Source organism: Armigeres subalbatus, chromosome 1 (genome assembly GCF_024139115.2).
Source record: "Armigeres subalbatus isolate Guangzhou_Male chromosome 1, GZ_Asu_2, whole genome shotgun sequence".
Taxonomy (NCBI): Eukaryota; Metazoa; Arthropoda; class Insecta; order Diptera; family Culicidae; genus Armigeres; species Armigeres subalbatus.
Window position 1 is genome coordinate 110,139,440 of NC_085139.1, and position 26,884 is coordinate 110,166,323.

At 42.0% G+C, this 26,884-nt stretch overlaps 1 protein-coding gene across 1 annotated transcript; it reads right to left on the reverse strand.

Annotated features, from left to right (window-relative positions):
• Nucleotides 1-25,257, reverse strand: LOC134204761 (membrane alanyl aminopeptidase). Its single transcript, XM_062679574.1, has 7 exons — nt 25,120-25,257; nt 2,501-3,172; nt 1,104-2,439; nt 855-1,045; nt 631-796; nt 433-572; nt 1-369 (listed from the first exon to the last, which is right to left on the reverse strand). Exons 2-7 carry the CDS (start codon nt 3,169-3,171, stop codon nt 66-68), a joined length of 2,808 nt encoding a protein of 935 aa, XP_062535558.1. The 5' UTR covers nt 3,172; nt 25,120-25,257; the 3' UTR covers nt 1-65.
• Between the last annotated feature and the right edge of the window lie 1,627 nt (nt 25,258-26,884).

Consider the following 26,884-nt stretch of genomic DNA (forward strand, 5'->3'; position numbering starts at 1 on the left):
TACAGTTATATGACACTTTATTTCGCTCTTTCATACCAGATGTAGGTACCGTTCTTATTTACACTCTATCGCAGTAAAGCCACCACGACCGCAACGATTGCCAGTACACTAACGGTCGCTTTTCCAGAACCGCCGTCCTTCGGGATTGTACTGTCCAGGAACTCTCCAATCACTTCGCGATACTTTTCGGTGAAGAGTTGGTTAGCTTGGTATTCCTCCACGCCGCTCTCGATCGACTTATACGCGGTCTCACCAAATACCGCCTCATTTCGTGCAGCAAACGACCGTATCCTCCACATCTGCTCATCGGTTTTCATGCGTGTGAGCAAACTATTGAAGGCGGATGCTACGTTCGAGTAGGATCCGTGACTGCAGGATAAAGAGTGATGGTCAATGTAATCGAACGAATGGAAGTAGACTGATAGAACTTACGCGTTGGCCCATAGCACATAGTAGGTCCGCAGGTACTCCGACAGGTAGTCCAAGGTGTAGTAATTCAGCAGCAAGTAAGAGAAGGCAGTGCTCTTGTCCTGGGGTCGAATGTCATCCGAAGTAATGGCATCCATTAATTTCTGAAAATTTGAAAAACGTTACGTTTATTGTAATAAACGAAACACACATTCTACTCACGAAAATTTGCTCTCTATCCGAGGCACATCCAAGACCTTGTAGAATGAGAAGTTTTTCGGTAGCCATATTGCTGTCCAAGTACTTTTGCCAAAGGAAATCATAATGTTCGTCTGAACCCTGGCGGATACCTTCACAGTACACAACTTGGCGAAGGTCAGGATGAACCCTAGGTGCAACAATGTTTAGTTATTATGGGTGATTTTGTTAGATAATGTGAAACGCACTTCTCTGTAGGGTTTTCGTAATAGCGAAGGAATTCATCCAAGGCAGCTTTTTTGCACTCTGCTGAACCATAGTTGCAAGACCACTGCAGCACGTTGATACGTAGGTAGGTGAAAACCCGTGTTTCTTCCTCAGTTGGAGCTTCGAACTTGACCAAACTGTATGCTTTGTTGAATAGCTGGACGATGTAGCTCTGTGGAGGTGACGTAGTATCAGACAAAGTCGACAACACTCTAGCATATTAAACTTACGGCAAACTTCTCATCGTCTTCATAGTGAATCCTGCGGGAAAGTGTGGTCAAGCCGTTGACTGCAGCCAGCCATGGTGCATATTCGGTTTCGTCTTGTAGGTAGTTTAGAATTTCCAGAGCAGCGTCGTATTTGACAACACCGGCCCTAGCCAGATTGAACAAGTCATCGACGATCTGAGCCCTGTTTAAAACATGAATCCCGCCGAAATTCTCGGAGCGCAAAGCCTGGCTAATTTTAGTCCAGCTGTCAGTGTCGTAGTTCACGCGATAGTATCCCACCTGTTGGTTGTTCAAAATAAAATAGGACAGTTCCTCCGGGTTGGTGATATCGATCTTGTAGGTAGCGGTGGTGACAATCGTGGGAGTGGTGTTGGCAAAATCGGCTTCTTTTGTAGCAAAGGTGATCGGTAGCGGCCATAGGGTTTTATCATCATGGTCCATATTGTTCAACAAAAATCGTTGCTGAGTGATGGAATAACCATCGTTGCTTCCGGTCACTGTTACCAACGGGTAACCCGATTGATTGGTCCACGGTTCCATGAAGTCTTCAACAGACGCATCAGCATATGTATTGAACGCATCGAATAGGTTTTCCGGACGAGTTGTTTTCATCTGCCGTTCCTTGATGTATTCGCGAAGTGCGTTTTGGAACTTTTCTGTAGTGATGAAATGTTCCACCATTCGCAGAACTACAGCGCCCTTGTTATATGAAATATTGTCGAAAATTCCACTGACTTGCGAAGGGGTGTAGACATCGTACGTCATGGGGTGAGTGCTTTCCAAGCTATCCATCTGCATAACCCCTTGCAGCTGTTCAACTACAAATTGGTAGTGCAAATCCCAATCTGTTTCAACCAAAGCTGTCCCAAAGAATTGGAAATAACGCGCAAATCCTTCGTTCAACCACGTAACGTCCCACCATTCGCAAGTGACCAAGTCTCCAAACCACATGTGCGCGATTTCATGAGTGATAACGGCGGCAATGCGCTGTTGTTGCAAAGCTGTCGAGTCATCACTGCGATAGAGGATGTTCGACTCTCGGTAGGTCAATAGACCCCAGTTTTCCATAGCCCCGGCCGAAAAGTCAGGAACGGCGGCCATGTACATTCGCGTCATTTCCGGAACGGAAGAATACGGATAATCGATCCATGTTTCGACCGCCTTCAGTATGTCAATTCCTGCCTGTAAGCTGTACTCTGTCTGGTTCCGGGCCTCCGGACGAGCCAGAATGCCCATATTATCCCTCTCAACAACTATATAGTCGGCAACGATGAACGCCAACAAATAACTAGACATCAATGGAGTCTTTTCGAATTGGTCCTCATATCGGTTGTCACTGGAAATGAACAAAAGTGCGTTGAGTAATGCCAATGCAGTAAAATATTTCCCAATAATACCTTAAAGGAGTCTGCAGAGCAATGGGCGTGTTGGAATAAGTATTGTAACCAGCTCGACGCCTGATTCTGACCTGATATGTAGCCTTGAAACGTGGTTCATCGAAGCAAGGGAAAGCTCGTCGAGCATGTGTAGGCTGGAACTGGGTAGATGCCATCCAAACCTTTTCTCCGTTAACGATGAAGTAGCTGCGGTAGAATCCACGCATGTCATCGTCCAAAACTCCGACGTAGTTGAATACGAGCAGGTAGTCCGTATTTTCAGCGAGAGTTTGATTGACCGGTATGGTTAGTTTATGAGTTTCCTCATCGTACGACGAGTCCCCGATAGGCACATCCGCACTGTTGCTTGCCAGCTTCAAGAACGTCGAAGTTATGTCAATCTTCGACGCTTGCAGCGTAATGCTGGTGACTCCGGCTTTAGTCACCCGAAACGTCATCTCCGAGATTCCGTCGAAAGTGAACGCTTTGTGTGTGCCGTCATCTTCGAAGTACGGCTCGAGTGTGAGATCATAGTGCGACGGCAGCACGTCATCGTTGAGCCGGTAGTCTGCCAGCTCGGCTCGGGGTGAAATCTCATCGGTTTTGGCAACCGCCGGTTCGAGTAGATCGATAGGGCTGGCCAGGGCGCAGCATATGCTCGCCGCCAGTAGGTACGCTACGGTACCCTTCATTCTGCAAAGTAACAGAGGAGACTATGTGAACACTTCTGATCACCTATTCGTACGTCGTTTGGTTTGGCTTGTGGACTAAGATGTTTTCGAGAACCTACAGCTACAGCCCGCATAGATAACCGTTTACGGTTTGATTGATTAGGGATCGTCATTTGCGTCATATTGTTATCAATTGTCTTCGATGATAAAAAAAAGCTTGAGCGACAGATGATTTATTTAATAATTGTTTTACAATGTTTAGTTAATATTTAGATAACCGCGATGCCTAGCAGGCACGGTTTCATAGCGGTTTCGTAAAATTAGTCATAATTGGTATTGAGAGGTGATTTAAAAGCAAACGTTCGAGAGAGCTTATTTATGACCCAGATTATAAGGGGCGTTTAATTCAGGTTGATGCTATCTTGACAAATACGAGCATATTAACCAATAATTATAGCCTTCGAACTTGACCGAACTTAATTGGTGCTGTTCGGTTAGACAGCCCTCACCTCCTTTTTGATAGTCATGTCAAGTACGGGATGTACAGCATACGGCTTTTTTGCTCGTATTCGTTAGATTTTCAAAAGGACGTCTTTTAATAAGAATTCGCTGCCCTCGAGCGTCTTTCTTGAGGTGATTTACCTTCTATCATGATGTGAAAAACATTTCACATTTTACGCAAACAGAGAGAGCAAAATATAGCTCGGATACAGGGTGCAAAAAGAAAATTTAAATATTGGGGACTGTCACGAAATCATGTAAGATTTCAAACGATAATAGCTATTATCGTTCGGTGGATATTTAAGATTTATATATCAACCCATTCGCTAACTTTCCACCAATTTGCTGTTAGAACTATTGATTATCTACGCATTAGAACTATTGATTATCAACGTCAAACTATTGAAATTTTAATTCTTTCACGCCCGATAAAAAAATGATCTCCAACACAGACATCGGATTGATGTTAGGTAGCACTTTTTGGGCCACGGCCTCATTTTCTCTGTGCATAAAAAGAGCCATGTCTTGTGCGCGAGTCATTTTCGTTCGATATTTCAAGGTGAGCGGACTGCTCCAGTGTTCCCGGTGTGGGGTTTGAGTAAAATGCCTTCAGCGTGTTATAATAGATTCACATATCAGCGTGTCAATCGGCGAGCAGCAAGCCATGATTTTGCCCGCCTTCCAGCCAGACCTCCGCGGCGTGCACACGCATCCACGGGGAGTCGCCGTCATAACTTCGTTCCGGCAATTTAGGGCTACACATTTTGGCGATCCTGCCAGTCGATTTTTTGGATCCTGTCGCTGATTTCATGAGGTGAGTTGAATTCAAGTGGTTAAATTTTGATGAATGATATATTTCAGTTTGCAAAATCAGAAGGCGCGTCTCAAAGACCGTCGGAAAATGGTTTGTGGTTTGCAAAATCACAAGACGCGTCTGGCAGACCGTCGGAAAATGGTTTGCTAAATCACAAGACGCGTCTCGAAGACCGTCGGAAAATGATTTGTGGTTTGCTAAATCACAAGACGCGTCTCGAAGACCATCGGAAAATGGTTGGTTTGCTAAATCACAAGATGCGTCGCAAAGACCGTCGGAAAATGGTTTGTGGTTTGCCTAATCACAAGACGCGTCTCGAAGACCGTCGGAAAATGATTCGTGGTTTGCTAAATCACAAGACGCGTCTCGAAGACCGTCGGAAAATGGTTTGTGGTTTGCTAAATCACAAGATGCGTCTTGAAGACCGTCGGAAAATGATTTGTGGTTTGCTAAATCACAAGACGCGTCTCGAAGACCGTCGGAAAATGGTTTGTGGTTTGCTAAATCACAAGACGCGTCTCGAAGTCCGTCAGAAAATGGTTTGTGGTTTGCTAAATCACAAGACGCGTCTCGAAGACCGTCGGAAAATGGTTGGTTTGCTAAATCACAAGATGCGTCGCGAAGACCGTCGGAAAATTGTTTGTGGTTTGCTTAATCACAAGACGCGTCTCGAAGACCGTCGGAAAATGATTCGTGGTTTGCTAAATCACAAGACGCGTCTCGAAGACCGTCGGAAAATGGTTTGTGGTTTGCTAAATCACAAGATGCGTCTTGAAGACCGTCGGAAAATGGTTTGTGGTTTGCTAAATCACAAGACGCGTCTCGAAGACCGTCGGAAAATGGTTTGTGGTTTGCTAAATTACAAGACGCGTCTCGAAGACCGTCGGAAAATGGTTTGTGGTTTGCTAAATCACAAGACGCGCCTTGAAGACCGTTGGAAAATGGTTTGTGGTTTGCAAAATCACAAGACGCGTCTCGAAGACCGTCGGAAAATGGTTTGTGGTTTGCTAAATCACAAGACGCGTCTCGAAGACCGTCGGAAAATAATTTGTGGTTTGCTAAATCTCAAGACGCGTCTCGAAGACCGTCGGAAAATGGTTTGTGGTTTGCTAAATCACAAGATGCGTCGCGAAGACCGTCGGAAAATGGTTTGTGGTTTGCTAAATCACAAGACGCGTCTCGAAGACCGTCGGAAAATGGTTTGTGGTTTGCTAAATCACAAGATGCGTCGCGAAGACCGTCGGAAAATGGTTTGTGGTTTGCTAAATCACAAGATGCGTTAAGAAGACTGTCGGAAAAATGGTTTGTGGTTTGAAGAATATTAAAACCTCGCCTGGAAGACCGTAAGAAATTGGTCTGTGGTTTGCAAAATTACAATGCGCGTCTGGAAGATCGGTGGAAATGGTTTGTGGTTTGCTAAATCACAAGATGCGTCTCGAAGACCGTCGGAAAATGGTTTGTGGTTTGCTAAATCACAAGACGCGTCAAGAAGACTGTCGGAAAAATGGTTTGTGGTTTGAAGAATATTAAAACCTCGCCTGGAAGACCGTAAGAAATTGGTCTGTGGTTTGCAAAATTACAATGCGCTTCTGGAAGATCGGTGGAAATGGTTTGTGGTTTGCTAAATCACAAGATGCGTCTCAAAGACCATCGGAAAATGGTTTGTCATTTGCTAAATCACAAGACGCGTCTCAAAGACCGTCGGAAAATGGTTTGTGGTTTGCTAAATCACAAGACGCGTCTCAAAGACCGTCGGAAAATGGTTTGTCGTTTTCAAAATCACAAGGCGCGTCTCAAAGACCGTCGGAAAATGGTTTGTGGTTTGCTAAATCACAAGATGCGTCTCAAAGACCATCGGAAAATGGTTTGTCGTTTTCAAAATCACAAGACGCGTCTCAAAGACCGTCGGAAAATGGTTTGTGGTTTGCTAAATCACAAGATGCGTCTCAAAGACCATCGGAAAATGGTTTGTCGTTTTCAAAATCACAAGGCGCGTCTCAAAGACCGTCGGAAAATGGTTTGTGGTTTGCTAAATCACAAGACGCGTCTCGAAGACCGTCGGAAAATGGTTTGTGATTTGCTAAATCACAAAACGCGTCTCGAAGACCGTCGGAAAATGGTTTGCGGTTTGCAAAATCACAAGACGCGTCTTGAAGACCGTCGGAAAATGGTTTGTGGTTTGCTAAATCACAAGATGCGTCTCAAAGACCATCGGAAAATGGTTTGTGGTTTGCTAAATCACAAGACGCGTCTCAAAGACCGTCGGAAAATGGTTTGTGGTTTGCTAAATCACAAGAGGCGTCTTAAAGACCGTCGGAAAATGGTTTGTGGTTTGCTAAATCACAAGACGCGTCTCGAAGACCGTCGGAAAATGGTTTGTGGTTTGCTAAATCACAAGATGCGTCTCAAAGACCATCGGAAAATGGTTTGTGGTTTGCTAAATCACAAGACGCGTCTCAAAGACCGTCGGAAAATGGTTTGTGGTTTGCAAAATCACAAGGCGCGTCTCAAAGACCGTCGGAAAATGGTTTGTGGTTTGCTAAATCACAAGACGCGTCTCGAAGACCGTCAAAAAATATTTCGTGGTTTGCTAAATCACAAGACGCGTCTCGAAGACCGTCGGAAAATGGTTTGTGGTTTGCTAAATCACAAGACGCGTCTCGAAGACCGTCGGAAAATGGTTTGTGGTTTGCTAAATCACAAGACGCGCCTCGAAGACCGTCGGAAAATGGTTTGTGGTTTGCTAAATCATAAGATGCGTCTCGAAGACCGTCGGAAAATGGTTTGTGGTTTGCCAAATCACAAGATGCGTCTCAAAGACCGCCTGGAAATGGTTTGTGGTTTGCTAAATCACAAGACGCGTCTCAAAGACCGTCGGAAAATGGTTTGTGGTTTGCTAAATCACAAGACGCGTCTCGAAGACCGTCGGAAAATGGTTTGTGGTTTGCAAAATCACAAGATGCGTCTCAAAGACCGTCGGAAAATGGTTTGTGGTTTGCAAAATCACAAGGCGCGTCTCAAAGACCGTCGGAAAATGGTTTGTGGTTTGCTAAATCACAAGACGCGTCTCGAAGACCGTCAAAAAATATTTCGTGGTTTGCTAAATCACAAGACGCGTCTCGAAGACCGTCGGAAAATGGTTTGTGGTTTGCTAAATCACAAGACGCGTCTCGAAGACCGTCGGAAAATGGTTTGTGGTTTGCTAAATCACAAGACGCGCCTCGAAGACCGTCGGAAAATGGTTTGTGGTTTGCTAAATCATAAGATGCGTCTCGAAGACCGTCGGAAAATGGTTTGTGGTTTGCCAAATCACAAGATGCGTCTCAAAGACCGCCTGGAAATGGTTTGTGGTTTGCTAAATCACAAGACGCGTCTCAAAGACCGTCGGAAAATGGTTTGTGGTTTGCTAAATCACAAGACGCGTCTCGAAGACCGTCGGAAAATGGTTTGTGGTTTGCAAAATCACAAGATGCGTCTCAAAGACCGTCGGAAAATGGTTTGTGGTTTGCAAAATCACAAGATGCGTCTCGAAGACCGTCGGAAAATGGTTTGTGGTTTGCTAAATCACAAGACGCGTCTCGAAGACTGTCGGAAAATGGTTTGTGGTTTGTTAAATCACAAGACGCGTCTCGAAGACCGTCGGAAAATGGTTTGTGGTTTGCTAAATCACAAGACGCGCCGCGAAGACCGTCGGAAAATGGTTTGTGGTTTGCTAAATCACAAGATGCGTCTCGAAGACCGTTGGAAAATGGTTTGTGGTTTGCTAAATCACAAGACGCGTCTCGAAGACCGTCGGAAAATGGTTTGTGGTTTGCTAAATCACAAGACGCGCCGCGAAGAACGTCGGAAAATGGTTTGTGGTTTGCTAAATCACAAGACGCGTCTCGAAGACTGTCGGAAAATGGTTTGTGGTTTGCTAAATCACAAGACGCGTCTCGAAGACCGTCGGAAAATGGTTTGTGGTTTGCTAATTCACAAGCCTCGCCTGAAAGACCGTAAGAAATTGGTTTGTGGTTTGCAAAATTACAATGCGCGTCTGGAAGATCGGTGGAAATAGTTTGTGGTTTAGAAAACTATAAGGCGTGTCTGAAAGGTGACCGAAAAATGTATTGTAGTCTGTGTAACAACAAGGTGAGTATGGAAGACCAACGGTAAATGGTTTACTATCTAGAAAATTTCAAAGTCCTGGGAACATTGATTTAGATTAAAACAAATTTAGATTACATGAAGCCACTTGGTAACGTACATGAGACTATTATATAACGAAATCTGAGAGAAATCGAAAAATATTCAATGCTGTACTATTCGAAACTGTTCGGAAAGCCAAATATATTATCTAGAAATTTATCTTAGAATGTACTGACTTAGTAGCCATAGCGGGATTACCTGTAGGAGCAGATATCTTGGAATTTGAAAAATTAATAAGGTTGGCGGATTGTACAAAATTGGATTTGGATTGGATTGGATTTGGATTGGATTTGAATTGGATTTGAATTGGATTTGGATTGGATTGGATTTGGATTGGATTTGGATTGGATTTGGATTGGATTTGGATTGGATTTGGATTGGATTTGGATTGGATTTGGATTGGATTTGGATTGGATTTGAATTGGATTGGATTGGATTTGGATTGGATTAGGATTGGATTTGGATTGGATTGGATTGGATTTGGATTGGATTTGGATTGGATTTGGATTGGATTTGGATTGGATTTGGATTGGTTTGGATTGGTTTGGATTGGTTTGGATTGGTTTGGATTGATTGGTTTGGATTGGATTGGTTTGGATTGGTTTGGATTGGATCTGGATTGGTTTGATTGGTTTGGATTGGTTTGGTTGGTTTGGATTGGTTTGGATTGGTTTGGATTGGTTTGGATTGGTTTGGATTGGTTTGGATTGGTTTGGATTGGTTTGGATTGGTTTGGATTGGTTTGGATTGGTTTGGATTGGTTTGGATTGGTTTGGATTGGTTTGGATTGGTTTGGATTGGTTTGGATTGGTTTGGATTGGTTTGGATTGGTTTGGATTGGATTTGGATTGGTTTGGATTGGATTTGGATTGGTTTGGATTGGTTTGGATTGGTTTGGATTGGATTTGATTGGTTTGGATTGGTTTGTTGATTTGGATTGGTTTGGATTGGATTTGGATTGGTTTGGATTGGTTTGGATTGGATTTGGATTGATTTGGATTGGTTTGGATTGGTTTGGATTGGTTTGGATTGGATTTGGATTGGTTTGGATTGGTTTGGATTGGTTTGGATTGGTTTGGATTGGTTTGGATTGGTTTGGATTGGTTTGGATTGGTTTGGATTGGTTTGGATTGGATTTGGATTGGTTTGGATTGGTTTGGATTGGTTTGGATTGGTTTGGATTGGTTTGGATTGGTTTGGATTGGGTTTGGTTTGATTTGAATTGGTTTGGATTGGATTCGATTGGATTTGGATTGGATTTGGATTGGTTTGGTTTGGATTGGTTTGGATTTGATTGGTTTGGATTGGTTTGGATTGGTTTGGATTGATTGATTTGGATTGGATTGATTTGATTGGTTTGGATTGATTGGTTTGATTGGATTGATTGATTTGGATTGGTTTGGATTGGTTTGGATTGATTTGGATTGGTTTGGATTGGTTTGGATTGGTTTGGATTGGTTTGGATTGGTTTGGATTGATTTGGATTGGTTTGGATTGGATTTGGATTGATTTGATTGGTTTGGATTGGTTTGGATTGGTTTGGATTGGATTGGTTTGGATTGGATTGGTTTGGATTGGTTTGTATTGGTTTGGATTGGTTTGGATATGGTTTGGATTGGATTTGGATTGGATTCTGATTGAATTTTTATAGGGTTTGGATTGGATTTGGATTGGATTTGGATTGGATTTGGATTGGATTTGGATTGGATTTGGATTGGGTTTGGATTTGATTTGAATTGGATTTGGATTGGATTTGGATTGGGTTTGGAATGGATTTGGATTGGTTTGGATTGGATTTGGATTGGATTTGGATTTGAATTGGATTTGGATTGGATTTGAATTGGATTTGGATTGGATTTGGATTGGATTTAGATTGGATTTGGATTGGATTTGGATTAGATATGGATTGAGTTTGAATTGGATTTGGATTGAGTTTGGATTTAAATTAGATTTGGATTGGATTACCATTTGATTTGATTTGGATTGAATTAGGATGACAATTAGTGGGAGTCCGTTTCTTTGGTAATTTCGCGCTGAACATTCCGATGGGTCTCGTCATCAATTCAATAACAAATTTTCAAAACGACTAATCTGGTTTTGTAAACAAAGATTCAAACGCCGATTTGACGAATCTAATGGCACTCCCACGCAAACCAACACCATCAACAGGTAGCCGAAGCCTTCACCTACGTGTAGATGGTGATGGTTAGCGTGGCAGTGCCATCAGATTCGTCAAATCGACGTTTGTATCTTTATTTACAAATGCAGATAAGTCGTTATGAAAATAAGGTATTGAATTCTGCCTGTTTTACGTTTCTTCCACCAGGGTTTTAGACCAAAGTTTGTCATATGATTCTTAAAACGTGTTGTTAGTTTATTCATAGCATTGTATTCTAAGCATAAAATGCTGAAACACGAATGAAAAGTAAAACGTTACAAAAAATATTTTGTGTTTGGCCCTAACGGAATGTTCACGCAGAATCATACCACAATAAAACATAATAATCGGGCCACCGCGAAACGTCTCATAAAATGCCTTATTCGGTTTTTGTCAGGACCACCATCTACACAGAAGAGAATTTGTTTTACCGAAAATGTTCAACAAAGCGAAAGTAAATATATAAAAAAGATATAACTACAATTTTTCATTTGAGTGAAAACCAAATGTATCTCCTCTTTTATTATGCGTCTTTACAATACAACACAAAGTTTTCAAAACGACTTATCTACGATACACATCCGCTGACGATTGTTGCGGATGGCCACTCGATGGTCGCCACGATTTACAGAAAATATCACTTCAGTCCTGCTGATGAAAGCCACGAGACGATGATTCTGCAGCAACATTCCTTTCTTGTATTCAATATAGTGAGCCCATTAACCCCACCTTTTTGTTAATCGTTATGGGTGCAAACTTTATGTGCACTCATTACAAATAAGGGTCTGTTCACAAATTACGTAACGCTTCTGGGGGGAGGGGGGAGGTCCAACTTGCGTTATACTTTGTTACACTAAATGGTGGTGGAGGGGGTGGGTACTACCAAATGTTACGCATAACGCGAATAAAAATTTATTTGAATGTCTTTTTTTTAAATCACTGATTGAAGTAATAGCTGTTCATCGTTATAGTATATTAGTCATTATCGAAATCAAGCATGCTGACCTAGCGGGACTGATATGCGTAAAAATACTAAGCGAATATTGTATTTCTCGACACCACAGTTCCGCAAAACTATGTAAATGGTTATAATCGCAAATTCTATTTTCGTTTCTACTAGCTGCATCCTTGATATCCTTGATTTTTGATCATTCTAACAGTGTTCAAAAAATACCAAAACCCGAATGCTTCAGAGAAGGAAAAAAAATCTGCCTGTAAAATTTTCACAGTTACGCGTTACATGGGGGAGGGAGGGGTATCAAAAATGTTACTTTTTGTTACGAGGGGGAGGGAGGGGGTCAAAAACTCGCATTTTTGCGTTACGTAATTTGTGAACAGACCCTAACGAAGCGGCGAAACTAATGAGCTTATTCCAGTTTGTGACAGCAGCGCGTACGGACGTGCTTTTTGCTCGCGCATTTTTTCCAAGTGTTTTTTTCTCGCTCGTTCGCTGTGTTTACGTTTTCATTTCGTCGCGTTGGCGTGCACCTTTCGCTTGTGCTTCGAAGGTATGAAACTAGTGACCCAGGGAAGGTCTCACTTCGGCAAGGTGCTGGAGTACCTGAATGCGAAACGGTTCCAGTTTTACACCCACGACGCTCCCGGAAGCAAACCCCTCAAAGTCGAGCTGCGTAGCCTCGACGACGTGGACGAAATGAAGCTGTAGGATCAAATCCATAGCTCTGGAGGAAAGTTGACTGAAGCCGACAAACATTTACAAAATCCGTCGGCATGACACTTCCTGGGCCTACCGTGATCAGCTGTATCTGGTGCACCTGGAGCATGCAACTACCACGCTGAAGGACCTCAGGCAAATCAAGCAAATCAAGGCCATCAACAGCACCTGCCCGAGGCTTCCCGAATCACGCAGAGTTCTGCGAAATCCGCAAGAAAGCTTCAACAAAAAAATCGTCCAGCCGGAAGCTCCCTCATTGTTTGACGAACGAAAATTCCCGGCAATCCCGCTTCCGTGGTGGCCGATCCCGGTCTTTCCGTCGCTGCAACCGCAACGAAGACTCGCAGCTGCTGCTGCCTCGATACCACCGGAAGCCAAGCCAAGCAAAGCAACATCCAGCCCGTCTACCAGGGAATGGCCGCCACTCCCTCACCCAGGATTCCGGCAGCAGCAAGATGAGCACCCTCTACCCCCGGACGATTCCGCTCCGCTCTACACCCCGGAGCAGCTGGCTCCGATATTCAGCCAAGTTGCGGCTTGGCTTCAAAGCTGCAAACCCAAGTACGACCAGATTTACACTCTGGACCTTTTTGTAATTGAAAATGGCTTTTAGGTTGGGTCTGGTAAATTGGAACGCTTGCACCCTAAAAAGCAAAATCGTGGAGCTCAGCGAGGAGAAGGACATTGACGCTGCTTTCATCACCGAAACCCACCTGGAGCCCGAGGTAAGCGCAACAATTCCTGGGTGATCCGCAACAATTTAGGCTGGTGAGGTTCGCTCGAACAAGCTCTAGAGGGAGAGGAGTGGCAATCGCCTTGCGGTGCAACATCGCCTGCTGCCGGATTTCAAGCTCAAAATCATCGAATTCATTGGAGTGGAAGTCACCACCTCCGTCGGAGTCGCAACGTTCATCGTGGCATACTGTCCCAAACAAGTCATAGGCGACGTCGGCCGAATTGAGAAGGGATATAGTGAAGCTCACTCGGCGGCAGGGGCAGTTCATCGTCGCTGGAGATCTGAACGCAAGGCATTAATCGTGGTGAAACACCGCCTCCAACCGGAATGAAGTCGTCTGGCCCAACGACAAGCTGGAGGGCCACTACTCTCCGGGGCCCACGCAACACTCGACATCTTCATCACGAACATGAACGATCACGTCTCCCAGCCGGTCGTCTTCCAGGAACTCAGCTTGGACCACTATGCGGTGGTAGTGGAAGTTGGAACTTCGGTGAATCGGCACGAGCTAACCCGACGAACCAAGACGACCAAGTCGACTGGGGTCGGTTTCAACGGTGCGTGGACGAGCACATTGATTACCAGCGGCATCCGGTGTCATCCGATGACGCCGACGAGCAGCTGCACGCCATCCAGGAGGCGCTCTCCCTAGCCTGCGAGCAGAATGTACCAAAGGCCCAGTAGGTAAGCAACACCCTGACCATTGATACACTTACCAAAGATTTGATCCGTCTGCGAAATGTCATTCGCAGGCAGTCCAAGGTACTGGGCTACCTGGGCTGCAATCGCATGACTAAAATTATTCAGAATGGTGGACCTCAGCAATAGTGATTTTTCCAATAAGATCCGCGCTCTCTCAGACTGTGCTAAGCTAAGGAAGTTTACCAAAATGCTAAAATCCAAGCCTCGACCCATTCCACCTTTGAACCCACTAGACAACAATGACTCTAATGATCGCTTGATAACTCCTGCACAGAAGGCAGCCGGAATAGGTCGCCATTTCGTTAGCACACACAATCTTGGACAGAACATGATCAGTCCACATGAAGCAGCCGTTAGCGAGCTTGCGAACTACATCCTTTTACTCCAAACGACTTTTTGGAGGAGTTGAAGATCTCAGCTGGCAAACTGACGGCCTATATCAAATCATCAAAAAACATGAAGGGCCCAGATTTAGACCTCAAACACACGAGTTCTCTATTCTTTGAGCACCTTTCGCTGATCTTCAATCAGTGTATGCGACTCAGCTACTTCCCATCGTCCTGGAAGTCTGCGAAAGTCATTCCCATCAGGAAGCCTGGGAAGGATCCTTCCTCTCCAAAAAGCTATCGTCCCATCAGTCTTCTCTCAGGGTTATCCAAGCTGTTTGAAAAAGCAATTTACCACCGTCTACTCGAGTCTGCCGAACAACATAACATCTTGCGCGATGAGCAGTTTGGTTTCCGACGTGGTCGATCAACCGTACACCAACTGACCCGAATTACCAACGTCCTCAAACGGAACAAGCATGTCTCTCACACATCCGTCATGGCCTTACTCGATGTCGAGAAGGCATTCGACAATGTATAGGGGACGATTCAAACGAGCGCTCGTAGGAAAACTCCAACGAGGCCTGGATGTCCTGACAGATTATTTCATGAGGACTGTAAAATCATCCTCAAAGGCACGACAGTAGAATGAGCCAACGAGACTGACCCTCGACAGCAAGCTTATTTTTTGGCAACAGGTTGACAAGATGGTGACAAAGTGTGACGTTTTGTTGAAACTGATGAGCCCTTTGATCAACCGCTAGTCGTCATTGTAGGTACCTGAAAAATAGCCAAATCATCCTTCCCGTGATCGAATACGGCATGCCGGTCTATGAGAGCTGCGCTAAAACCCATCACCTCAAACTCCTAAGAGTGCTGAACAAATTCCTGAGGATGATCCTGAACACCCCTCGCAGGACACGAACTTCTGAGGTCCATCGTCTTGCAGGGATCAAACAACTTAGCGAGCGCTTTGGTGAGTTGTCGCTTCGAGTGCTTGTGCAAATATTCCATTATTAAGATATTCTAATTTGTTGAAAACATGGCCCAATCTGACCCTTATTTGGCCAATTGTCACCCTCGATGGCGGTACTTACATCATAGTTTTGCTTTGTTTTGTTCTCAATACTATGCACGGTAATACAAGAATACTCATTTTAGGAGTACTTTTCATTCACTTCGAAGAATATTGCCTATACGTCAAACTATGCGTACTTTTAGTTATTGGCGTGGGAGTACTTTTCACGCTTTTTGTGGTATGAGGATAAAATTGAGGAATGCGTAAAAAGTAGTCCATCGCAAGAAAAGAAAAGTTTCATGCACGCGACTTCACAGTTGCAATCAGTTATTTGTTGAATCCTGTTTTTATTCATTCAGACGTTTGTGATACGGAAAGCTCTGTGTATAAGACAGGTACGTAATGGTAATATTTTTCAAAGATACTTAAAATCAATTATGAAGAACATTGTTGTCCCTTTTGTAAAAGGAATCGCGAGAATAAAGAAACCCTCAGCAAATATCTAATCTTATTTTGTTGCTTCGGACTGGTCTACTAGAAGTCCAAAGGAGTCGTTCCAGCTGACAAATGGCAGGCTTGCATCCAGGTCGAACATTTTCCAAGTCAAGAGACCAGTAAAAGCAAACTATAAGGTAACGTTTAAGCCTCGCTAACCGCTTCCGTTACGGTAGCCGCGATGTTCTTCAAGCGGTTACCAGCTGGCTACCACCGGAACCGAAAGCTTCCAAAGCATGCAAGAAAGCTGAGTCAGACTTAAAGGTTCCGGAAGAAGCCGATGATGACGAATTGTTCATGGTTCCCGAATACCCCCGGGCACTACGGGAAACGAAGGTGTATAAGTAAAATGATTAATAAATGATTTACTAATTCAATTATTAATTTACTGAAATAAAAAAGCTTATGGATTTAAATACTGTCCTGTTTTCTTATCGAAATAAACTAGGTTGGAAAACCTTACCGACTTTTAAAAGCGTGTCCATATATGGAACTGTAGGGGTAAACAGTACACATTTTACTTTTGATCTCGGAGTAAAAATTACACACTTTTCACTTGTAGAAAAGGAGTAAAAAGTATGCCTATTTTGACGTATGAGCTGAGCAGTATACTCATAAATGAGTAAACGAAATATACTCCTTTTGGGCGTAGTTCCACTTTTCCAGGATTGTGCGTACTTTATAGTTCTAAAAGAGTACATTCAGGTTTTTCAATTTTAACCAATTTTGTAATTTCGACCTTTGGTCCTTTCGACATTTAGTCCTTTCAACTTTTTGTCCCGTGGGCCTTTTGTCCATTCGACCTTTTGTCTTTCGACATTTTGTCCTTCGACCTTTTGTCCTTCGACCTTTTGTCCTTCGACCTTTTGTCCTTCGACCTTTTGTCCTTCGACCTTTTGTCATAGATTCCGTCGGTGGGAGCAGTACTAAAACGAATTTTTCTCGGGAACCATCATTTTATAGAGAGGAAGGTTTTGTTTGCCTTATTGAAAATTGCAGCACAAATGAAAAATACTTTCGTTTTGCCGCTATTAGTGATTGGAACAGTGATTGGAAATGTAAAAAAATGTCATGGGATTGTTATTACTAATTTGCTAAACCCCTTTTCAGAAAATAATTTTAAGCTCTTTTAGTGGCTAGTAGCTTAGACGGTTGAATTTGCTAAAAAAAATTCTCAAAATTGATTTACTCAAAATAATTTGATTAATCGGATTTTAAGATTAACATATGATGCCTAAAGGATCCTCGAACTTTGTCAAATAGACCATTGTTCTAAATACAAAGTGTGAGCCATAAGTACGAAATTAAGAAAATGTCACGGAATGCCATGACATTAATGCCATTTGACCCTACTTCGGCTCTTACGCCGCCGATGGGAGTACTGGGGTAACCTCCCGGTCCGGAAAAATGGTCACTGTCTGATCAAACCGGAAACACTTCTTTCGACGTGTCAAACTTCATGATTTTGCAAAACAAGCTCATAGAAATGTGTCCTGAGGGTATTTGGCTCATTTGGTCATATTCTGGGACACCCCGGAATGCTGGTTCCCAGGGGGAAGTGGCCACTTTTTGATCATTACTGAAACCTGGCTTGCGACGTATCAAACTTTTGATACGCCACAATATCAAACTTCATGATTTCGCAAAACAAGTCCATAGGAATGTGTTCTGAGGGTATTTGGATCATCTAGTCACATTTCGAAATGCTCTGGAATGCTGGTTCCCTGGGGGAAGTGACCATTTTTTTTATCAATTCCTAAACCTGGCTTGCAACGTATCAAAGTTTATGATTTTGCAAACCAAGTCAATAGAAATACGAATTCTATTGAGTGCTGCCGATGCTGATTACGACCGCAGGATGATTTCCAGCAAAATCCTAATCGCGCGCGGGTAAGCAGCTGTATGAATTGACTTGAGACGATGTCTTCGCCGGTAGCGGTCCATCTGTGATGGCCGTCGGTGGTGGTTTATGAAGAAAATGTTTATACATGTGTCCGCAAGCACCCTATCTAAGCGACCGTGTGCCGCTTAAAGCGCATAGGAGCCCAGTGAGTGCCAATTGGCATGGGGAGATCCTCTACTTCGGTAGGGTAGTTCGTAGAGCTGAGTCTATCGGTATATAACACTATGGGTCTCCGGGCCTTCTATAAAAAAATTATTTTTGGAGCGATCATATGGTCGGGGTTCAGCCAAACCGCACCGAGCGGCTTTTCGACTGACTTGTGATATTTTGATCTCACAAGGACAACGGAAATAGTTTCATATGAATTTAAACGTACATTTGCAGTAGGATATCCTCAGTTATGGGGTTGATGGATATCCGACACGATTTGCGTTCAATTAAATCTGTTAAACGAAAGTTTTAGCAGAAAAATCAGTAATTTTTCGTTGGCGCTTGGTGCGATTTGGCTGAGCCCCGACCATATAGCCTTTACGTATACTTAGTATACGAGAAAGGCAAAAACTTGAAAAAACTACCAAGTTGTTTTGTAACATTGAGCAGAAAATGTTTCAGCCGGTATACCTTGTGTCTCGAACAAAAAATCCAGCACTTGGTTTGTATTAAAATATTAAAATAGTAATGTAAATGTTGCTACCGAAGAATTCACCTGGCACAAGTTTTCATGTAATTTTTGACAAATTTTAGAAAATTATTTGGATTTCTATACGCATGCATATGACAAACTTATTCCTTCCATTTCTCCCATGCATATTTTTTTTGTCGATTGTTACAGATATGCGATCATTGGCAGAAATTTGAAACAATTTCTGGATTGGCAATCCTCTGCCTTTGCTCTCAAGTAGAGTTTCCATCCCGAGGCCTTCCGGGACAAAAGCTCGGGATTTCCCCCGAAAATCCCGGGATACACGGGACAAATAAACTTTTTTTACTTCAGGTTTACTAACAGAGTACTGTTTGTTATTTGTTTTGAAGGCGCCTCACTAATCTCCTCACTCCTCCTTACATTGAGGCAGTCGTCCTGAGTTCATCATTTCCAAAACAACTCCTGGTTCAATCCGTTGCCCGTACAAACGGCATTCTATTCGACGTTTGTAAAAACAATCTCTCCGGCACATGTACCTGTACAAGTGGCTTGATTTCGATACTTGCACAACGCCTCTCGACCAGCTGCTGATTGTTTTGGCCCCGAAGCTCCTCTTGAACTCCTGCGGACCAGCCAGAAACCTATTGAACGTTTTCACCTTCCGATAAGTTCCGTACGATGCTACCTACGACTTACACAGCCAATCCATGATCACATGGTGCCACGCGACTTATGCTGCCGATCCATAGATCCACTAAAGTGTATGTAAATCCGGAACCGTTCCTGGGCCCATAACTAGTAAGAAATAAGGTAGAGCGGCAACTGCTGGCAGAAGTATCATTCAGTAGGCTGCCATAGAGTCAGGGAAACTTTAGTATTGTGTTTTCTTTGGAAACCCTTATCCCTTCAAAAATCATGTTCTGGTCGCAGAAGAAATTCCAGATTATTTGAGGGCATGTCAAAAATGCTAGATTTTGTGCGCTTATTAATCAAATGGATTATTACGCATTGCAAGAAAAAATTGGAACCCTGTAAAATCCAAATCGCCTCCAATGAATATTTTCCAGGCTAGTAATCAAAGCAGCTATTGCTATATTTGCGATGTTTTGTTTATATTTATAATTATGACATTCCTAGAAAATATGCATTAATTTCTGCGGAAAAACATCAATAGCGAACTAAACTGCGGTAAAACTGATATTGATGTGAAAGTTTTCGTAATACATTGGTGCCTCAAGGGATCAATCTTTTCCATTTCGGATTAGTTTACACCTAGGCAGAAAACTGATAATTAATCTTTCTATGTTTATGGGCACGCCATTCAAATGATTGGTTTGCATGACAGTTGATTTGTTTTAATAATTTGAGCTCAATTCAACGCACACTATGCATGATTTGTCAACCGAACTGATTAAGGTTGAAATTTGAGCTAGTTTGTCTCCATTTCTCAGTCAGAATATTGCTCACTTTATCTCCAGGCGGCATGACCAATTTACCCCATAGCTACATGTTTTTCAAATAACACCTAAAGTAAGAAAAACAATTAAAAAACTTCAAGGTCCAGCCAATCAGGTTATACGCAAAGGTGACGTTGAACTACGTAGCTATGTGTAATGTACAGGTTTTCGACTCTTCCGTTCGATGAGACTAAAGCAAGCATTTTTCAAGCCCTGGGTGAATCTGTTGTCGTTGTTTGATGATGTATATAATTTTTAAAGCAACATTTGAAAAGGATGATAAAAATAAAATTTTCGAATAATCGAGGATGAGAAACACTCTCAAGCGATCACATATCCAAATTATCGATTGATTAAAACTTCGATTCGCAGCATTGGTATATGCTACTTTTGAACTTATTTTCCTACATAACACCAAAACACAATGCCAATTATCCGATTCCGATTGAAATTCATTGTTCACATTAAATTGTTGTTAGTTAAGTTTACATTAAAATGAATCGATTCCAAGATTTTAGAAGCTATCGACGATAACAACTCACCTACGTTTCACACATGAGAAATTATCAAATGATAATTCCAATAATTATTGTATGAGAATGATTCTGCACAATCCTAGCTTATAGTGTACCGCTGCAACCATAACCGACGCAAACTGGAGCAGATACTTAGACTAAGCACCCGCCACTAAGTCTGTCTAAACACCCAGTGGCTCATTACAGAAAAGCCCATCGTGAAAGCTGGACTGCCAACGGCGTTTGATGGTCATCCTTTGGAGGAAGACATAGTAGACGCGTCAAAGAAATTTGACAATTTATTCATAAGAATTATTATTCCTTCACGAGAGTTGAGTCGAGCTTTGCGTTTACTCCGGCAGACACCTAGAAATTAGCATAAACGAGCTAAAGAAAGTTCCCCAGAACACATCCACTGCAGCAGCGAAGAAGATTACGAGCCCCTCTAATGACATCAATAGATGTAAGCCGGAAGCTGCCGTCAAACGCCTCCAAGCTTTCGAGAGAAAATTTGCGTGTAAGTTAGCAGAAACGAACTGCACCAGTTAAAAACCCTGCAAGTTGCATTATTTGACATCTATGCTGGCTTGAGGTCTCCAGTTAGCCTTGCGACCAAAGGCGCAAAATCTGGAGATGGCGAGATCGATTCTCGATCCGATCTAGGATGTTTTCGGACGAGGAAGATTTCTTTTTATGCCTTTATTTGAGAGGTTTTCAGGCCTTGGCTGGCTCACCTCTAGAGGAAGATTCTCGACACCCTTGGCATAGTGTATCCACTGTATTTGCCACACAAGATGCATACTAATGCAATGGTTGGCATAGAAAGATTTCAATTAATAACTAAAGAAATTCTAATAGATTACTAATTCAAAAAGCAGGCCAAGTTCCAGTTGGAGTGTAGTGCTATAGAAGAAGAAGCTTGCGCTGCACTTACAAGATTAACTAATTCACCGAAACCGATTGACTGTTAGCAAGTTTTCACTAGTAAATATTATCTTACATAAATATTGTAACACACTGGAGTCGGTTTTTACGCGGAGGATATGGGCCGCGTGAAAAAAACAACGTAAAAAAACTGGGTAAATCCCATAATAAACTGAATAAACCGCGGAACTCCCGAAATTCGTGTGAAAAAAATCGCATAAAAAGCGATTTGTTTAAAAAGAACCGCGTAAAAAACGACTTCAGTGTACATCGGGTATGAAGCGTTGACTCTTCCTTGATTGAATGGTCCAAGAAAATTAAAAATCCATCGAGAAACGGCTGAGATATTAACGATCAAAGTCTATCATATTTTCGTGACGTTTTTCGATTTTGTGCAATCGTAAAGTGTACCCCAATATTGAAAAGACAGACGTAGTTCTACGTCAAAACTATCTTCCATCAACCAGTTCCGCTTCATAAAAAGCAAAATGAACGATGTGAACGATATTTTGCTTTAGAACTACTAACTCAGATCTTTCATTTCTTAAATGCAACAGTGCCGAAATTACATCAAACTAGCATTTTACGAGAGCACGCAAAATATTGCAAAAGTCTAGATGTTAAATAGATATTTCATGATTTGAAATAGCTCGGCGAGCATAAAAAGCTTAATTTATGGTGTGACATGGAAAATAATACGAGAAATCCATAAACAGGGGATAAACAAGCCGTTACCCACTTTACCCCGCCTGTTCAATTTACCCCCGCTACCCCTACATTACAGTATTTTATCTATTCAACATCAGAAATGATCTGTATTCTGACGAACTTGGAATGAAATCATGCTTGATAATGGAATTCCCTAAATCATTTGCTGCACACAGCGCTTATCAATCTTCGCCGACCAACGCATCTATGCAAAATTTTGAGTCAGCATTAGGGTGCAGCCAGAGTCTAGACGGGAAGGGCGATGCGAAGCGAAGCGTCCATACGATTTCACAGCTCCCTATTATTGATTGTTATTCCTTTGCGTGCAGTTTTCGCGCGACGTCGGGTAGACGCGTCTACTCCGGCAGGCAACCTTATCGTCTGCTTCAACTTCCGCTTAATAATTGCCCAATATTTCTTGATTCAGTGAAATTGGGGGGCAATTGAGCGGTTGATTATCCTTATCAGTGAATCAGGCTTCGCCGATGCGCAAGCAAAGGTGACAATAAATGAGTGATATAATGGCGAATAATCGTAGAAATTTGTCAACAAAAGAAAATTGTTTGATGACCTTTTCATTTCGGTATTTTTGCATTGTTTCATTGTCTATAAAATATACAAATAGGGTTTCTCACCCCATTCCCGGCCTAACATGCGCACGACTGCATTATTTAATTGATATTTATGACTAGGGGCAACTTTTCTGAATTTTGTGGGCCGTGTAATATTGCGATGGGGTTCACCTCTGCTTCAAAAATAGTTATTCTTGCTAAACACCGCTTGAAAAAGCTTTTATTTGATTTAAATTAACATGGTGCAGCACTCATTTCAGTCATAGGCGATTGCTTATCCGGCATACCCCAAATCTCCTCGGCATACGCAATATTTTACTCAATCTCTCAACATCTTACTCTCATTCTCTCTCGGGACGGTAGAAAATGCGACGTAAACAAAAATATGCACGTTCCACGACAACAAGATGCCAGATGGTATTATTCATAATCATTTTTATTTGGTTGAGAAGATATATTTACTCATCCAAATTTCTTCCAAACACTTAAAAACAATATCTTTTCCACCTTTTGAAATCGAGAGAATTATAAATAACATGATAGCGTCAACGTATTAGACAGTTTTCCTATTAACGATGAAGGATTATCTTCATACTAAAATAAGACTTATGGCCTTTTGGCAGCACTGTACAGCTAGAAGTTCTTGGGCCGAGGTGATTTTTTGTTCGGTTTGAGGATACATTTTTAAATGTATTACAATATGTTTATATAAAATCTAGTGATACGAACAATTACAAAAGATTGAAGTGCGTGAGTTTAGCATTATTGTGTGGTGATAAACAGCCTGAAGCAATGGTTGTATCGAGCACTGTGACGATTTTCAGGTAGGTGTTTATTTGATGATACCGTTTTGTAAAAGTGGAAAGAATCACTCCGGCTCAGTGGTGTTGGAACGAAGAGCAAAAGTTTGAAATCTACATTTTTATTTTCTAAAATTGGATCGATTAGGAGTGAAATAAATGGTTGAAAAATATTGAGTATTGTGGGAGATAAATAGGAGACTTTTTTAAAATGATCAATCATAAAACTTCGGCTACTAAACAGTATAAATCATTAGCTTTCTGTGCAGTGAGCCGGGAATGGGGTCCATAGGCCCAAGTAGTGATTTACCCTAATGTGAGACACACTTTTTGGTATTTAGTGTTATTCGATTTACTCGCAGATTGTAATTCGATTGGGAGTACGCTCTAGTTTTCGTTATTGAAAATTGGCCTAATCGGTCATTGCGTTCCGGAGTTCTTGACAAGACATTTATTTATTTCAAAGGGTCTCCCTTTGAAAAAAAAATCAAAATTGATTTTTTTAGAAGTTCCTACAATGTATTAAAATAAATGTGAATTGATCGAAATATTGGAATCAATTTTAGAATGATTCTTGTCATATTGTTTCCGTGTTGTGATAAAGGCTTATTGCGAGGTGCGTTTGTCAGTAACAAGCTCAGTGGACGACAAAGGATATATTGTTAGGCGCTACTCGAATATTGATTTTCCGAATGCGTGATAAAAACTCAGATTCTGATTAGCTAATATTTGCGTTTTCGCGACCCTTTTCAAGTGTTACGAAAAGTGTCGCTAAACTGTACCATAGCATGGTTTGGTGCTCCTGATTGATGCTAGCCCTTCAATGTGAAATCATGAAAGGAATCCTGAGAGCAGCATCCTTACGTCAACAACTAGTCGCAGTCATGCCTGAAGGACGAAGGTTTGGAAGAACCTTATGAAGTCTAAAAAATGCCTATCTGAAGTCTAAGAAATGCCTATAGGCCTATAGGTATACCTTGCCTCACATTCACAAACGGGTCATAACAGTTTAGTCGTAGGTTTATTACCTCACTATCTTAAATAGGGCTCGTGCGAATCAACCTCACAAATAAAGATAATCGCCAGATAAGCTTCTGGGCAGTAGCTTCTTCGCTATTCGATGGAAATGTGCTCATCACGTGACAAAGTATTGTAAAATGGTATTGATAATTGAAGTTACGTAATTTTCAACCTCAACGACTAGTTCTTCGATTGTTACAGGGGTAGTAGTGGTCTGAAACGGGTCCATGTCCACGAAACACAATAACCTAAGGTCGTCTAGAATCTCATTCAATTTTAATCCAAAGATTAGTTCACTTTCAATAAAGTCTAAATTATCTAGTCTCAAGCTGTCATAAAAAATTGAATAAATAGCACAATCCACATACGTACATCCGAAAATCACATGTAGGTAGGAAATCGGTAGGTAGGAAATCAATGTGATTAGTGACTTGCAATTTTTGTATTAGCACCCTCGAATTATTCATTATTTTGGCTCAAATTTGTATAACCAATTAAATTTTAAAAACCATACTTTAGATTTTCGCGCTATGAGTAGAGCTTTGACGAGATTGGCTGAATATCCTTTTTGCAGATTCTTCATTGCCTTCTATACACGTCAATTTAAATTAAATTAAGTTCAGGATTGTAATAGAGCTAAACTTGTATCTCCTCAGGCTGTACGCTAGTTTTCATATGCACTTTCACATAATAATTGTCCAGTCTCTACTATTTTATTATTCACATCCAGTTCTCCCAAGAAATCCACAATTCCTCGCACTTCAGTATCCAACAAGGACCACTTGATCAACCCGCGTTACGCCTGTTCTCGTACCTTCCACTACGCAGGCTTCCGACGTGACACTCAGCCTAGGTCTAAACGAACTGAACTGAACACCCAACAGCCGGGACTTCACCCAGCCGGAACGTAACTAGAGTACTGATTTAGCGGCTAATTCAATTTGAGGGTTTTATAGCACTGTTTGGCAGAATGTCTGAAAAACAGGAAAAAAAGAAATCATTGTCTCCGATCGTTGCGAGCCCCCATTATCAGGTGCTCAATATGAGCCCCAATATAATAACCGTGCCTTCACAACCCATTGTCGTCACCTGCGCGCGTTCCATCTCAGTGCTGTCTCTTCGATAGGGAAAATTCATCCAGTGATAAGATTCCATCCCGCCGGTATTGAATTTGATTTCGAAATGATCAATAAATACGTGCAAGTGCCCCTGTTTTAGTAAAATCGATTAAGGGTAAAGTTCTTAGGGTGCACTTCATTAGAAGATTTTGTTTCTGTTGTTTGACAGACGAGTTATTGGGAACAATTCACATCTTAATAATTCATCGGTCAACATTAGTTTGTATTTAGATTTAAGCTCTTAAAAATAACTGGCAGGTTAACATGTCTGACCTGAACATTACCCCTAAGTCATGTTATTCCATTTATTTGGAATTCTGTGAATAAGCGTGCTGAAAATAGAAGAAAAAAATGACTCACGTTTATGATAAACAATCAAAATATCGGAGATAGATTAAAACCCCAGAAAAATCCCCTTGCCGTTGTGGTGCCTTTCTTGTGCATAAATGTGCAATCATTACCTTATGTGGACATAAATATTACAATAATTTGTTCATATATCTCCGAAATGCAACCACTGCAATGATAATACTTGAATATTGACATCTTTTAATCCTCAGAGTGTCAGGGTAAATGGGACAATGAGAATGTTTTCGGACTTTCTTGAAACCGGAAACTTGGAGTTTAGGATAGTTTACTGCTACCTTCGGCAAGTGTTAACATGTGGATGTATGTTCGACTACCGTGGACGCTTTAGTGTAATGACAATGGCGGACTGCCTACGGAATCAGATACCTGGGCGACTGTGTTGAGCGAATAACCAAACCGAAGGGCTTGGCTTGCCGGTTTGCTCAATGGATATTCGGGGCACTGAACAACCAACGCCAACGTATGACAAAACTCGCCCAAAGGGGTGTCCCGTTTGGTATAAGGACGTTAGGCTTAAGTACATTAGGCATACAATATCTCATCGCGACTCGTCCAACGTGTCCCGAACTGGTAGACGGGTTTGACGTGGCATTCCAGAAGGGCAGACAGACGATGCAGCTTGTAGCTTGACTGACGAGTGGTGTATCTTACAAGATTGATAACTGGGTATGTCGCAAGATTTGAAAACGCCCTGAAAATAAGAATAATCCTTCTACATTTATGAATCTTGGAAATTTATTGGATTTATCGAAAAAATCAGCAAAACAATCAGGAAAACTTCTTGTGCTTTAGAAGACCTCTTAGAAGGTCACGTCTCCACGCTCAGCAATGAGCATTAATAAAAACAAGAGGAAGGGGGAGTCTCTGAATTCTCCACTTCCTTCTAAGAAACAAGGTTTCAAGACCGTCCTGCCAAAGCGCGGAAAAAATAGAGATAATTGTTCTCCTATCGAACTGAGCAATCAGTTTGATTTGATTAATAACGAAATTGAGCAAATCGAATCTATCTCTATCCCAGGTGATTTCATCCATGCGAAAAAGCAAAGGATTCCGCCAATTGTGGTATCTGTTGCCGAGTTTTCTGGCTTTAGG